Here is a 16,664-nt window from a genome sequence, read left to right as displayed (position 1 = left end):
GATCAAAATACATGTAGCAAAAATTCCAGAAGGGTAAACAAATGAGTCCATACCTAGCCATCACTAGGGAAACTTCTGTGTTTCAGGGATAGAGAAAAAACTCAGATTCCAGAAATAAAACATGAAAATGTAATACCCGCAAAAGAAATAAATTTATTGGCACCACATTGATTCTATACAACACTAAATTGTATAAGATAGCATTTCTATTGCACCAAGCTAATATTCACACCTAGAGGCTCCAGATACACATTGAAGGATAAGCAAAGACACAAAATTGTACCATTTAAGTATGTTTCCCAGGCAATTCATAAGCAAATTTTTAAAAAGGAGAATGATGAATTCCAAAAGAAATCTCAATGAGATAGGATAATGGTAAAAGAAAAAACAACAATAAAAAAACATACACACAAAACTTGGCAATGTAATCATAATTTATTAATAATCTCTCTAAACTCATAGAACATATCAATAAAACTAGAAAATGTGAGACAGCAAGAAAAGATAGGCTAGACTTACATTACAGAAAGATGGTAGACTGACTATACAGAGTTTGACTCTAAAATTGAGAAAATAGATTTAAATGTGTGTCACGTGTATATGTATAATATATATGCACACCTATAAAATGAAATTCCTCATTGGAAAAAATATTAAGTTTAATTTCCAAATTATTAGAATGACTAAAACAGTGAATCTATCTTTCCATATAGAAATGAGAGGGAAGGAAAAGGAAAGCAAGAATGCATTTTTCTCTTCCACCAGAAATAAGCTCCCTCATGTTTGGGTCAGGTGACTTATTCATTGCTTTCTCCACATCCTCATCATTGGGCATCGTGAAATCAGTGAAAAGGCAGTGAAAGAATGATGATGAAAGCGAATCAAATGTATCATTTATCTCAATACATTTCTTTAATCTTCTTTTGAAAGACAAAGTCTCCTAGACCAGATCAAAAGCAACAAATCTTGTATTTATAAAAAACATGTCTCAAGTAAAATGACATAGTATATGCGCACGCACACACAACAACACACAAAATTAAGCGAAAATGCAAACAAAAAAGGTAAAATAATATTTAGAGAAAGATAGAATTTAAGAAAAAAATTGTCAAACAGGTCTACAAATAATTGTTTATTTTGGTGCCAGTTACAGTCCACAATGAAGCCAAGATATTAGAAGCAATGTGGGCCAGGGGAAGTTAGAGAGAAATATCTCTTTCAATAGTGAGAGAAGAGGAAAAAGAAGCAGAAAAGCTGGAATAATAGGTAAAGTTTAGGCTAGGCCTTAGACTTCTCCTGCATTGTAATCCTTCTGGTTTGCCACATATGCATGCTGTGAGGAAGTTGATGAGGTATATACAGCACAATTATTTTCCATTTTTTGCCTTTAGGCACCGACTCATTGGTCACTCATCTGCTGAATGTATCCTCTCAGGCAATACTGCCCATTGGAGCACGAAGCCGCCAATTTGTCAACGTGAGTTGAAATCTCTTTCCCCATTCACCCCACTGTTTAATCCTAGAGTTGTCCCTAGAATTACAAAGAATGAATCTCTTCCCTCTTGGAAATGGTGTCCTTCTGATATTTGAAGAATCCAGTCATATCCTTAAAATGGCTCACAGCATTCCAAACTTCACCTTCACCTAAAATGCTTTTTTTTTTCTTATCTCAAGGTCTAATTTATTTTAAACTAGTCTTTAGCTCACTTAACCCCAATTTCCTCTTCTGCTGGTGAACACCTCCCAGTTTGAAGAGCATTTTCTTTAGTGAAGTCAACAAATACAAAGTCAGTGAAAGAAACCCTATATCCTCTCTGCAAGCTCTTAGTACCACATCAGATATTCAAGCCATGCAGCTCTTTCTTCCTTCTTATTCTTTGTCTAAACAGGGGCATGCCATCTTCCCTGTGAGTTGTTTGGAAGATGAGCTTTCTACATTTTGGGGAGCAAAGAGGAATGAGCAATTGCAAGCTAACAAGGAATATAAAATGTGTATGATCCTGGGATTAGTGATGGTGTGAGGAAATCAGCCATTTCAAACCCAGTTGGTGGGAGGATAAGTGGGAACAAACTTGTAGAAGGGCAATATCCAGGCTGGGCACTGTTCTACGGTAGAGTAGGACACAGTATTCAGTTCTTCCAAGATCAGACGAGATTGGGTGCATTCAGGGATTCAGGGTGGTATGGCTGTAGATCAGTATCCAGTTCTTTTTATTACTTCTGAATCTGTAAGTATCGTGTTTATTATATGTAATATTGTATATTTGTTCTTTTTCTTTATTAGTTCTGCCAGAGCTTTTGTTCTTATTATTTAATAAAGATGTTATACTGAGCCACGTGTGGTGACTCAAACTTGTAATCCCAGCACTTTGGAAGGCCTAGGTGAGCAGATGGCTTGAGTCCAGGAGTTTGAGACCAGCCTGTACAGCATGGTAAAACCCTGTCTCTACAAAAAATACAAAAACTAAACGGGCACGGTGGCACATGCCTCTAGTCCCAAGTACTCAGGAGACTGAGAGTTGGGAGGATTGCTTGAGCCAGAGAGGTTGAGGCTGCAATGAGCCATGATCATGACATTATACTCCAGCCTGGACAGCAGAGCAAGACATTGTCTCAAAAAAATGCTATACTACATGCTTTATTATATTAATATCCAATAGAATAAAGACATATGCCTTCTATATAGAGAGAACTAAATTAATAATGGTGAGATAACATAGTTGAATTCTCATTTAGCAGGAGAAATAAAAACATAGACTATAGGCTAGGCACAGTGGCTCATGCCTGTAATCCCAGCACATTGGGAGGCTGAGGCGGGCGGATCACTTGAGGTCAGGAGTTCGAGACCAGCCTGGCCAACGTGGTGAAGGCCTGTCTCTACTAAAAATACAAAAGTTAGCCAAGTCAGGCGGCGCATGCCTGAAATCCCAGCAGCTCAGGAGGCTGAGGCAGGAAAATCACTTGAATCTGGAAGGCGGGGGCTGCAGTAAGCCAAGCTCATGCCACTTCACTCCAGCCTGGGGAACAGAGTGAGGCTCTGTTAAAAAAAAAAAAAAAAAAAAAGTGGACTCTAATAATATGTGGACACATTTAGCGAAATAACTTAACTGAGTAGAGCAGAACTTAAAATATTTTAAAACTATAAGAACATGTCTGTACATTAGCAAATATTAGATGAGAATAATATTGTCAATATTTACTTCTGGTAATTTGGAATTTAAAAAAAACTGTTAGCAAAATTTACAATAAAGTATACTTTTAAGAAACCAGGCTGGGCGCGGTGGCTCACACTTATAGTCCCAGCACTTTGAAAGGCCAAGGCAGGCAGATTGCTTGAGGCCAGGAGTTCGAGACTAGCCTGCCCAACATGCCAAACCCCATCTCTACTAAAAATACATAAATAAACCAGACACGGTGGTGCACACCTGTGATCCCAGCTACTCGGGAGGTTGAGGTGGGAGGATTGCTTGACCTGGGAAGTGGAGGTTGCAGTGAGCCGTGATCGTGCCACTGCACTCCAGCCTGGGTGACAGAGCAAGACTCTGTCCCAAGGTTTTGTTTTGGTTAATTTGCTGTCTCTTTTTCCAGGAATTCCTTGTGGGCTACCCCCAACCATCGCCAATGGAGATTTCATTAGCACCAACAGAGAGTATTTTCACTATGGATCTGTGGTGACCTACCACTGCAATCTTGGAAGCAGAGGAGAAAGGTGTTTGAGCTCGTCGGTGAGCCCTCCATATACTGCACCAGCAACGAAGATCAAGTGGGCATCTGGAGCGGCCCGGCCCCTCAGTGCATTATACCTAACAAATGCATGCCTCCAATTGTGGAAAATGGAATATTGGTATCTGACAACAGAAGCTTATTTTCCTTAAATGAAGTTGTGGAGTTTAAGTGTCAGCCTGGCTTTGTCATGAAAGGACCCCGCCGCGTGCAATGCCAGGCCCTGAACAAATGGGAGCCAGAGCTACCAAGCTGCTCCAGGGGTGAGTCTGACTGAGGCCTAGAAGGGCCCTGCAAGTGACATGCGTTGCTGTTGGATCAGGAGATGAGTATTTGTTCAGGGGGAGGGATGTGTGGTGAGCAGGGTGGGGAGCAAATTTTCTAGGTAGTGAACATGAAATTCAGAAGGTGTGTGTACATGCACATGTGCTGAAATTGAGAAGCAAAACTCAACCTGGGCCAGGGATATGCTGGTTCTTTGGGGTTCTTATAAACAGATCTATCAATTACCTTTGAGTTAATAATGGTTGATACAAAATGAGTGATTCCTCTGGCCAGGCACTATAATACAGGCTATGTGTGAATTTTAATCCTTCAAACAAAGTTATTAGGTAGTTACCAGTTGTTCTGTGTTTGTCTGTTTTGTTTTGCTTGAGATACTGTCTTGATCTGTCACTCAGGTTGGACTGCAGTGGTGCCATCAGGGCTTACTTCAACCTCCGCCTCCCTGGCTCACTTCAACCTCTGCCTCCCTGGCTCAAGCAATTCTCCTGCCTGAGCCTCCCAAGTAGCTGGGAATATAGGTGCATGCCACCATGCCTGGATAAGGTTTTATATTTTTTTTTGTAGAGATAGTCTCACCATGTTGCCCAGGCTGGTCTCGAACTCCTCAGCTCAAGCAATCCACACACCTTGGCCTCCCAAAGTGCTGGGATTATAGGCATGAGCCACCGTGCCCGACCTCTATGTTTTACAGCGAATATGTGCCTTAGACAGATCAGATAACTTTCTGAGACATTAACTTGCAGACAAAACTGGATTGCAAGTCCACCCCACTCCAGCGCCTTGGCTTTGCTAATCAGCATTCAGTCATGAAATCAAAACTTACTCTAGATACTTTCAAGGAGGGAGGGATTTCATGCAGGTTGTATTAGTCTCTTCTCACATTCCTATAAAAAACTACTTGAGACTGGGTAATTTATAAAGAAAAGACGTTTAATTGACTCAGCGTTCTGTAGGCTGTAAAGGAGACATGGCTAGGGACACTTCAGGAAAGTTACAATCATGGTGGAAGGCAAAGAGGAAGCACGCATATTTCATATGCTTGGCAGGAGAGAGAGAGAGAGCAAGGCGAGGTGCTACACACTTGGGAACAAGCAGATCTCGACAGAACTCTATCACAAGACCGCACTAGGGTGATGGTGCTAAACCATTAGAAACCACCTCCAAGATCCAGTCACCTCCCACCAGGCTCCTTCTCCAAAACTGGGAATTACCATTTGACGTGAGATTTGGGAGGGAACACAGAGCCAAACCATGTCACAGCTAATAGGTCACAAAGATGTTAGAAGGGCAGGAAAAGCAATAGGACAAAGGCAAAGTTACGAGAGATCAGGGAGCTGCTGTGGCTCCCAGTCTACAGCACAGGAGCCTGGACTGATGCTGAAATGGCCAGCCCCTCCCACTGAGCAGGCAGCTCCCTGAAAGCTGCTAATACTGCAGGAGCCACCACTGCTGCCAGAATGCAGCTGATATTGCAGGAGCCAAAGTCATTGGCACCATTAGAACTGAAGCTGTAGCTGCTCACTGAAGCCATCTATACTGCCACTGCCCGAGCCACCTCTAGAAGTAGAACAGATTCTGCCATCATCCTGCTTTTTAATTTGGTATATATGCCTCCAATTGGCAGAACCTAACCAGAGCGCAGCTATCAAGGAAGACAAACCATTGTAGTTTTAAGGCTTCCATTGCTAGCTGTCAAAAGACAGTGCAGAAGCGTGCGGCTGGGGGCCAACAGAAATTTAACCAGCACAGCACCTCAATATTACATCATCAGGCATTGCTTAGTCAAGAGAAACACGGATGATGAACCCTGAAAATGGACATTACAGCATCAGAGTATTTACAAACTCCCCAAAGAAGTCATTTTTCTAGTCCAATCCCCCATTTGATGCTTGAGAAAGCTGAAGTCCAGAAAAGGGAACTGATCTGTTCAAAGACAAACTGAAATTATTTTTTCCATTTTATAACAGTTTAATGTAACTTAGTTGAGATCCAAATGTGTTCTGATTTCTCGAGGTCAGATCAACTAAATTAAGAGAGAGCCTGAGATGCCATTACAATATGTCGCGTGAAATATACACTCTCATTATGGTGACAGTAGGTCTTTCAGATTTTCTTCGACAGTTTCCTACCTTCTCACTGAGGTGAAATGAATGACTAGGCAGCACCCTGCTACATAGCATGGAGAGAGGAGACTCATAGTTCTTCACCACCCTATGTCAGGTGGCCGCTGAGAGAAGACTTGAAAGCAGATGAGAATAGATGTATGGACGCTATTTGTTGCACCAGTGTGATAGGTGATGGAGGGACCTATTAGATGAGACATGGGCAGGGGCACTCCTTTATTGCCTAAAATGCAAGACTAAATTGGTGATGCCTTCTAGAAAGGAAGTACGAAGATATAAAAATCCATCATTCCTCCCAATTTTGTACTGGGCGAACAGTAATTGGAAGCATTCTAGAAGGAAGTGTCCATTCTGAAATCTTAGTTGAATACTTTAGATGAGAAACAATGAATTGGGGATACCTCTGTTTTAGTCACAGTTGTGCCATGTGTCAGTTCTGTGACTGATGGCAAGACATCTTCCTTGCACTGTGTATTTAGTTTATCAATGTAATAAGGCCCTTATTCTACCTTTATTATTATATATAGATTTGTAATTATTATTCCCTTGGCCAGTTTAACAGTGAGAAAAAAGTTATTTTCACACAATTAGCAGTACTTTGTTTCTCTCTCCCCAGTATGTCAGCCGCCTCCAGGTGTCCTGCATGGTGAGCGTACCCAAAGGGACAAGGACAACTTTTCACCCGGGCAGGAAGTGTTCTACAGCTGTGAGCCCGGCTATGACCTCAGAGGGGCTGCGTCTCTGCGCTGCACACTCCAGGGAGACTGGAGCCCTGAAGCCCCCAGATGTGAAGGTGACTAGACTCTTATCTGGCTTGATATTTGTAGCTTGCGTCTTTATTCTCCACATGCCAGTGATTTCTGTTCATTTTTCTTTTTCTCCAGTGAAATCCTGTGATGAGTTCATGGGCCAACTTCTTAATGGCCGTGTGCTATTTCCAGTAAATCTCCAGCTTGGAGCAAAAGTGGATTTTGTTTGTGATGAAGGGTGAGTATGAGCTTGCCTGACCTGCTGGACATTGAAATTGGGGTTGGGAATTAGTCTAAAAAGGGGAGATTTGGTGTCGCTTAAAAGAAACACACACACACACACACACACACACACACACACACACACACACATTCAGAGAGATGAACTTTCAAAGTACACATAGGAAGAAAGGAAAGAAACGTATAGAACTAATAACATGAGATATGAAGAGGAAACTGGAACACGTATTAACTGGCAAGTTCAAAGGCAAGTATAACTACTGGTTATGAATATAGAGGTAACACATTAAGCAAAAAATATCAGCCAGGCACGGTGGCTCATGCCTGTAATCCTAGCACCTTTGGGAGGTTGAGGGGGGCAGATCACCTGAGGTCAGGAGTTGGAGACCAGCCTGGACAACATGGTGAAACCCTGTCTCTACTAAAAATACAAAAGTTAGCTGGGCATGGTGGCATGTGCCTGTAATCCCAGCTACTCAGGTGGATGAGGCACGAGAATCACTTGAACCTGGGAGGTGGAGTTTGCACTGAGCCAAGATGGCACCATTGCACTCCAGCGTGGACAACAAGAGTGAAACTTCATCTCAGGAAAAAAAATCATATTTTACAAGCAAAAAGGAATATGAGTAATTTAGAGAGTCCCAGAAAAGATTGCAAGTAACAAAAAGCTTATTATAAAAAGCTAGGATCATTTAAGAATCATTTCAGTAAATTCTTTAAATCATCACTAGTGAAATTTGTGATAGGACTGAAAATGTAAAAATCAGCATTTTTTCAAAAATTCAGTCATGTGTCATCTGGCTAGTCATGGGCTCTGGGCTCTGGGCTGGGGTCCTGATGGCTGCTGTTAATATTTCCAGCAAGGTCGTTACCTTGTTTATGTCCATCTAGTGCTCTTCGCAGGGTGCACGTCTCTACACGGGAGCTGACTGACATGGGCAACAAAGCACCTGATCCCAAAATGTAACACAGCATCTTGGCAGGCTCCAAATGCCAGCACCCAGTAAGAGTTAGGAGGGCATCAGGGCCCAACAGACATTGAGAATTTTCGACAATTGCATCCAAAAATTATGTCCTCTCTTCTTTCCTTTTTCCCCTAGAATATTCACGCTTACTCTTCAGCAGCCCAAACTGCCCTTTTGAGCCTTCTTCACGCCATCACAGATGTGGAGATGAAAGGACAATCTCTGTTCTCTCGTCAGCTATTTCCCACTTTTCCACTCCAAACTGGGAGCTGTTTTACTTGCTGTTCCAGGGTCACAGTTAGGAAGGCACTGCATTAGAAGACTGGGTTTCTAATAATGACAATGAGTGATTTATCAGGTTATCATGGAGTACTCTGTGAAGCTCCAAGCCTGGGTCCTGGGTCAAGGGGATGGCAGCTATGTCATGACCACCTTTTTCAATTCAAGCAGGACTATCATGTGACCAAGCTACAGCATTTTGCCATTCTATATTGCTCCCTTCTGGAGGCTGGGATTGTTCCAGAATAACGTAGCCTGTGCAACTCTGCCACCTGCTGGCCTCAGGTCCCCAAAATCCTGAGATGTGGGGTTGGGACCTAGATTGTGAACTAAGTGTCCTCTTGGCTGAAACAGCTTACTATTCACTCCTATTTTCTTCTTTAGATTTCAATTAAAAGGCAACTCTGCTAGTTACTGCGTCTTGGCTGGAATGGAAAGCCTTTGGAATAGCAGTGTTCCAGTGTGTGAACGTGAGTAGTAGGAGTAACATTTCAGGCCAATCTCTCCCCTTCATCTGTTGAGTATTTGACCCATGACCTCCCCTAATGTGGTTCTTCAATTTTCTAGTCTGAATTATTGATTTGAAAATTGCTTATTTTAATAATGTTTGGTTGTGAATCAATGTGTACATCACCTGTCTTTGGAACCATCTGATCTGTCTCTGTCCTTCTGTATTCTGTGTTCTAGTGCGATAAATCCTGTGGTAGAGTGCTTCTAGGTCAGGAGAGATTAGATAATGTGAAGCCTTAACAATTTGCTTTCTTTCTCTCTTTCTTTTCTTTCTTTTTTCTCTTCCTTCCTTTCTTCAGTTCTTTCTTCCCTTCTTCCCTTTCTCTCCCCTTTCTTCCTTCTTTCCTCCCTTCTTTCTTTTCCATTTTATTCTCCCATCAGGTGCAGTCTACAATTTTTGTGTATATTTGATAATACACAAATATTAAACATGCCTTTATTTAATCAATATTTATTGATCACATACTTTGTGCCTGATGTTCATCTAGCCACTGGAGTTGTATCAATGAACAAGACGAATGAATTCCCTGTCCCCATATTGTTTCTACTCAGGTGGGGAGAGGGACAAGAAAAAAATATAAATTCAATGCTATGAAGATACTAGAGCAAAGCATTTAGGAATGAGGGAAAAGTGAGGAGCAACATTAGACAAGGCGAGCAGTTCGAGACTCCTTAAATTCTCAAAACATGTACCTAAATAATTTATGCTGAGAGATTCATAAATGTCATTTTAAAAAATTTATTATACTTTAAGTTCTAGGGTACATGTGCACAATGTGCAGGTTTGTTACATATGTATACATGTGCCATGTTGGTGTGCTGCACCCATTAACTCGTCATTTACATTAGGTATATCTCCTAATGCTATCCCTCCCCCTTCCCCCACCCCACAACAGGCCCTGGTGTGTTATGTTCCCCTTCCTGTGTCCAAGTTTTCTCGTTGTTCAATTCCAACCTATGAGTGAGAACATGCGGTGTTTAGTTTTTTGTCCTTGTGATAGTTTGCTGAGAATGATGGTTTCCAGCTTTATCCATGTCACTAAAAAGGACATGAACTCATCCTTCTTTATGGCTGCATAGTATTCCATGGTGTATATGTGCCACGTTTTCTTAATCCAGTCTATCACTGATGGACTTTTGGGTTGGTTCCAAGTCTTTGCTATTGTGAATAGTGCAGTAATAAACATACGTGTGCATGTGTCTTTATAGCAGCATGATTTATAATCCTTTGGGTATATACCCAGTAATGGGATTGCTGGGTCAAATGGTATTTCTAGTTCTAGATCCTTGAGGAATCTCCACACTGTCTTCCACAATGGTTGAACTAGTTTACCATCCCACCAACAGTGTAAAAGTGTTCCTATTTCTCCAAATCTTCTCCAGCACCTGTTGTTTCCTAACTTTTTAATGATGGCCATTCTAACTGGTGTGAGATGATATCTCATTGTGGTTTTGATTTGCATTTCTCTGATGGCCAGTGACGATGAGCATTTTTTCATGTGTCTGTTGGCAGCATAAATGTCTTCTTTTGAAAAGTGTCTGCTCATATCCTTCACCCGCTTTTTGGTGGGGTTGTTTTTTTCTTGTAAATTTGTTTGATTCTTTGTAGATTCTGGGTATTAGCCCTTTGTCAGATGAGTAGATTGCAAAAATATTCTCCCATTCTGTAGGTTGCCTGGTCACTCTGATGGTAGTTTCTTTTGCTGTGCAGAAGCTCTTTAGTTTAATTAGATCCGATTTGTCAATTTTGGCTTTACTTGCCCTTGCTTTTGGTGTTTTAAACATGCAGTCCTTGCCCATGCCTATGTCCTGAATGGTGTTGCCTATGTTTTCTTGTAGGGTTTTTATGGTTTTAGGTCTAACATTGAAGTCTTTAATCCATCTTGAATTAATTTTTGTATACGGTGAAAGGAAGGGATCCAGTTTCAGCTTTCTACATATGGCTAGCCAGTTTTCCCAGTACCAATTATTAAATAGGGAATCCTTTCCCCATTGCTTGTTTTTGTCAGGTTTGTCAAAGATCAGATGGTTGTAGATGTGTAGTATTATTTCTGAGGGCTCTGTTCTGTTGCATTGGTCTGTATCTCTGTTTTGGTGCCAGTACCATGCTGTTTTGGTTACTGTAGCCTTGTAGTATAGTTTGAAGGCAGGTAGCTTGATGCCTCCAGTTTGTTCTTTTGGCTTAGGATCGACTTGGCAACGTGGGCTCTTTAAATAATGTCATTTTTTAAAAATGAGCCCCATATGTTCAATAATTAGTAGACTACTGATTTCTCCTAGTCTCCCCATTTATAATTTCCCCAATAGAAGATAAAACTTTGCTTCATTTCTTGATTCTAATGATTGGGAAACATGCTTCTTTAGAAAACCATGAAATTTTACTAAAATGTTTATGTTGTTAGAAATATACTTGCACATCTTACAGTGCTTTTTAGAGTAAAATTTTGGAAGAACATAACTTATATAGAGATTCTTGCTGTGTAAGAAATCCAGCGCTCCTTGAAGCAGCATGACAAATGTCTGTTATACCATCACACATGAAAGCTCATCGATTGGGCTACTCAAGCTTTCTCTTATTTTTCGTAACTCTTGCTAGTTAAAGTAGCTTCTTCCAAATTCCAGTTCTAATGAAAAATGACAATTAGAAATGAGGAAGAGACTGTTCTAAACAAATAAACAGATGCTAGAAAGGAGTAACAACTTGAAACCTGACCCAGAAAGTTAAAAGAGAAAATAAATCATCAACAGACCTAGACATTTTCAAAAACAAAGCAATCTGAATCCATTTGGAGTTTTTTATAATGGCCTGAATATGTTTCAATTCACTGTGACAGGGCTATTGTTATCACTGAGATTGATGATCAATATCAATAAGTAATCAGCAAAAGTTTCACCTATTTAAGATGATTAGCACACATATATATATTTGAGAAATATTTCCTAAGAACGTTGGCTCCTTCCTCAGCACTGTGTCCCCAGGATCCTGATGAGTGACTCACACAGGACAAGTGCTCAATTAATATATCTTAACTAAATGAATGAGCAACGCTTCAAAATGGCTATTTTTCTTCTTCAAATGTTTTGCTACTTCATTAAAGTTGTAAAGTCTCTATTGTTCAGGAACCGTCACTATCTGGAAGATTCAGGATAGACAAATCTCTTTTGTACTTTGCAATACATTTTCCTGACATCTCATTTAATCCAACTCTTCAAAGTCCTCATGTCTATTGTCATCTCCTTAGCATATTTTCAGCGACACCAATCATAGCACCCTGTAATTGCAGAATACCTCTGGTGAAACTCCTGAATGAAACTTAGAGCTTTTGCCTTTTTTCTAGAAATCTTTTGTCCAAGTCCTCCAGTTATTCCTAATGGGAGACACACAGGAAAACCTCTGGAAGTCTTTGCCTTTGGAAAAGCAGTAAATTACACATGCGACCCCCACCCAGACAGAGGGACAACCTTTGACCTCATTGGAGAGAGTACCATCCGCTGCACAAGTGACCCTCAAGGGAATGGGGTTTGGAGCAGCCCTGCCCCTCGCTGTGGAATTCTGGGTTAGTGCTAAATTCCCCACATCCCAAATGGGTTCAGAATATCTAATCCAGGCCCTCCGTATTTCCATAATTACAGTGTGGTATTTATTTGTGCATTTGCCACAGTGGAATGCCAAACCAATGATAAATGGTTCTAAGGTAGGTCAACATATAAGTTCCTGATGACCTTTGCAGATGGAGGGACTGATGAAAAAAGAGGGAGGCGGTGAGTGGTGGGAAAGTCCTTCATTAGAATCATATGAATTAAAAACAAATGCCTGTGAATCTCCTTACTGAAATGTTTGGCTTAGAAATGTGACCTAGAAAATCGGTGGCTCCTTCTGCCAGGAAATGTCTTGAGTTCCCGCCCATGCTTGTCGGACTCTCATTGGAGTTTTGATGCCTTGAAGTACAAGGAAACCAGACACAAAAGCTGGAACCTGGGCAGAAAAACTCTTTCTGGCTGCCTAAAATGTGAAAAATTAAATCAGAGCTATCTTTACATTAAATTATATGAGCATTGGCTGAGCATGGTGGCAATTGCCTGTGGTCCCAGCTACTCGGGAGGCTGAGATGGAAGGATCACTTAAGCCTGGGAGGCAGAGGTTGCAGTGAGCCAAGATTGTGCCACTGCACTCCAGCCTGGGTGACAGAGTGAGACCCTATCTCAAAAACAATAAAAATAGGCTTTGGGAGTCCAAGGCGGGTGTATCACTAGAGGTCAGGAGTTCCAGACCAGCCTGCAAACACAGTGAAACTCTAACTCTACTAAAAATACAAAAAAAAATAAAAATAAAAATAAATAAATTATATGAGTAGAAAGACCAGAGAGCAGACTAGTCGTCCAGATAATATACTTCCTTATAAGCCTATGCTAATGGAACTTTCCTTTCTATTTTACAGGGAAGTTTTTTTTTTTTTTTCATAACTAAAAGTTTCTTTTCTTCTGGCATCAAATCTACCAAGGAAGAGAAAAGAGGAAACACATTGGGTATCTTTTTATTAACTCAGATATTCTTGATTTCTTGGTCTTTAGGTCACTGTCAAGCCCCGGATCGTTTTCTGTTTGCTAAGTTGAAAACCCAAACCAATGCCTCTGACTTTCCCATTGGGACATCTTTAAAGTACGAATGCCGTCCTGAGTACTATGGGAGGCCATTCTCTATCACATGTCTAGATAACCTGGTCTGGTCAAGTCCCAAAGATGTCTGTAAACGTGAGTAAACTTGCATTGGATTTTTCCCATGTCTGCAAAAGCTTCTTATTGTATTTTTTCAAATGTGGGATATGAGAAACTTTTTCTGAAAAGTGTTCAGATAGGTGGATGTAAGAGTTTTTCTTGTAGGTCATCCTTGATTATTGCTTGAAATGCTCACTTCATGAGAATGTTTCAAGAAATAGTTGCAGAGAAAATCTTCATTCCCTATGGGAAAGAAAATAATAAATGACTAGATCAGGAAAAAAATGGTGTAGGAAGACAAATTCTGCTTGAATAACAAGGTGGGAAGAAATCCTTTGCAAACCTTGAAATATATTGGTAGTAAATAATGCCATAAATAATCTTTACATTTTGATAAGGGATGCAAGGTCTCTACACAGATCTAAATCTAGATCTGAATAGATCCGGAGGGAAGGTCTTTTTGAAAGTGGCTTAGTAGGTGGCTGATCCTCAGCACTCTGATGAGTTTTCTCAAGGTGCCAAAATCTGTGGAACCATCAGAACTGCGTGTTTTCTTCAGGAAGCTACATGCAGTTTGAGACCTTATGTACTGAAGAGAGTTCAGATTACTCTACCTGGCTCCAAAATACTTTCTTTCCCATAGGTAAATCATGTAAAACTCCTCCAGATCCAGTGAATGGCATGGTGCATGTGATCACAAACATCCAGGTTGGATCCAGAATCAACTATTCTTGTACTACAGGGTGAGTTGGCAGCAACATCTCTTGGTTTAACAGTTCTAGCACAGCAATAGTACTTTCTAGCCACATCTCAACAAGGAAACTAGGCTATTGCCACCTGCTCTTAAAAGGCTTGAACACAGGTGTTAACTCCTGATTGAAATGAACAAAGATAGGAGAAGATAGGGGAAAAATCTGTATCCTTGCTGGAAACCAGGGCAGTGCACATATAAACAGTAGGCTGTTCACTGGATGGGAAGGAAAAAAAATTGGAAGTGTAGTAGTCAAAGCACACAAACAACCCTAACCCAGAGTAGACATTGCTGGGAGAAAGGGAAGACCATGTAGCAGCTGTGTGAGAGAACAAATTTTAATGATAACAGCACGATCGCTTGCTAGGGCTGCCATCAAAAAGTACAGGCCTTCCTCGTTTTATTGTGCTTCGCAGATGTTATGCTTTTGACAAATTGAAGGCTAGTGGCAACGCTGCGATAAGCATGTTCGTCGGCATCATTTATCCAACAGCGTGTGTTCACTTTGTGTCTCTGTAGCATTTGGTTATTCTCACAATATCGCAGATGTTTTCATTATTATCATGTCTGTGATTGTGATCTGTCATCAGTGATCTTTGATGTTACTATTGTCATTTTTTGGGGTCCCTACGAACTGCACCCATATAAGACAGAAAACTTAATCAATAAATGTGTGTGCTTTGACTGCTCCATGGACTAGACATTCTCCTTCTCTCTCCCTCTCTTCAGGACTCCCTAATCTCTGAGTCACAATAATACTAAAAAGAGTCCAATCAATAGCCCTACACTGGCCTTCAAGTGTTGACATGAAAGGAGGACTCATGCATCTCTTACTTTAAATCAAAAGCTAGAGATGATTAAGCTTACTGAGGAAGATATGTTGAAAGCCAAGATAGGCCAAAAGCCATTCCTCATGTGCCAAACAGCTAGCAAGTTGTAAAGGCAAAGCAAAAATACTTGAAGGAAATACAAACGACTATTCCAGTGAACACACGAATGATAAGAAGATGAAACAGCCTTATTGCTGATACGGAAGAAGTTTCAGAGGTATAGATACAAGATCAAACTGGAAACATTTCCTGAAGCCACAGCCTAATCCTGAGCAAGGCCCTAACTCTATTCAATTCTGTGAAGGCTGACAGAGGTCAGGAAGCTGCAGAAAAAAAGCTGGAAGCTAGCAGAATTTGGTTCCTGAGGTTTAAGGAAAGAAGCCCTCTCCATAACATAAAGGTCCAAGGTGAAGCAGCAAGTGCTCATGTAAAAGCTGCAGCAAGTTATTTAGAAGATCTAGGCTAAGATCACTGATGAAGGTGTTACACTAAATAACAGATTTTCCATGTAGACAAAACAGCCGTCTATTGGACTTTCATAGCTAGAGAGGAGAAGCCATTGCCTGGGTTCAAAGCTTCAAAGGGCAGGCTGATTTTTAGGCGCTAATGCCGCTGGTGACTTCGAGTTGAAGCCAATGCTCACTGACCATTCTAGAAATCCTAGGGCCCTTAAGCATTATGCTAAATGTACCTTGCCTGTGTCTATAAATGGAACAAAGCCTGACGACAGAGGTATGTTTGCAGCATAGTTTACTGAATATTTTAAGCCCACTGTTGAGATCTAGTGCTCAGAAAAACAGATTCCTTTCAAAATATTACTGCTCATTGACATTGCACCTAAGCAGCCAAGAGCTCTAATGGAGATGGACACGGAGATGAATGGAGTTTTCCTGCCTGCTAACAACAGCAGCCATTCTGCAGCCCATGGCTGAGGAGTAATTTTGACTTTCAAGTTTCACTATTAAAGAAATACATTTTGTAAGGCGAGTCCCCACAGACAGTAATTCTTCTGATGGATCTGAACAAAGTAAGTTCAAAACTGCTGGAAAGAATTCATCATTCTACATACCATGAAGAAAATTCATGATTCATGGGAAGAGCTTAAAACATCAACATTAACAGGAGTTTGGTAGAAGTTAATTCCAACCCTCATGGCTGACTTTGAGAGAGGTTCAAGACTTCAGAGGAGGAAATAACTGCAGATGTGGTGAAAATAACAAGAGAACTACAATTAGAAGTGGAGCCCGAAGATGTGACTGAATTGCTACAACTTCATGATCAATGTTGAACAGATGAGGAGTTGCTTCTTATGAATGAGTAGAGAAAGTGGTTTTTTTTTAGGTGGAGTGTCTTCCTGGTGATGATGACATGAGCATTGTGAAAATGACCACAAAGGATTTAGAATATTACAAAAACTTAGATGATAAAGCAGCAGCAGTATCTGGGAGGATTGATTCCAATTTTGAAAGCAGTTCAGAGGGTAAAATGTTACA

The 16,664-nt window shown here is 40.8% G+C and overlaps 1 protein-coding gene across 1 annotated transcript in view; it reads left to right on the top strand.

Annotated features, from left to right (window-relative positions):
• CR1 (complement C3b/C4b receptor 1 (Knops blood group)) overlaps positions 1-16,664 on the top strand; it is a 145,516-nt gene that overhangs the window by 61,442 nt on the left and 67,410 nt on the right. The window contains 9 exon segments of the mRNA XM_030813081.1: positions 1,392-1,477; positions 3,589-3,702; positions 3,705-3,986; positions 6,748-6,924; positions 7,016-7,118; positions 8,749-8,834; positions 12,213-12,431; positions 13,447-13,626; positions 14,234-14,333. Coding sequence (XP_030668941.1) covers positions 1,392-1,477; positions 3,589-3,702; positions 3,705-3,986; positions 6,748-6,924; positions 7,016-7,118; positions 8,749-8,834; positions 12,213-12,431; positions 13,447-13,626; positions 14,234-14,333 — 1,347 coding nt within the window.

Source organism: Nomascus leucogenys, chromosome 5 (genome assembly GCF_006542625.1).
Source record: "Nomascus leucogenys isolate Asia chromosome 5, Asia_NLE_v1, whole genome shotgun sequence".
NCBI lineage: Eukaryota > Metazoa > Chordata > Mammalia > Primates > Hylobatidae > Nomascus > Nomascus leucogenys.
The sequence above is the reverse complement of the archived record's forward strand: the minus strand, read 5'-3'. Positions and strand labels throughout refer to the sequence as shown.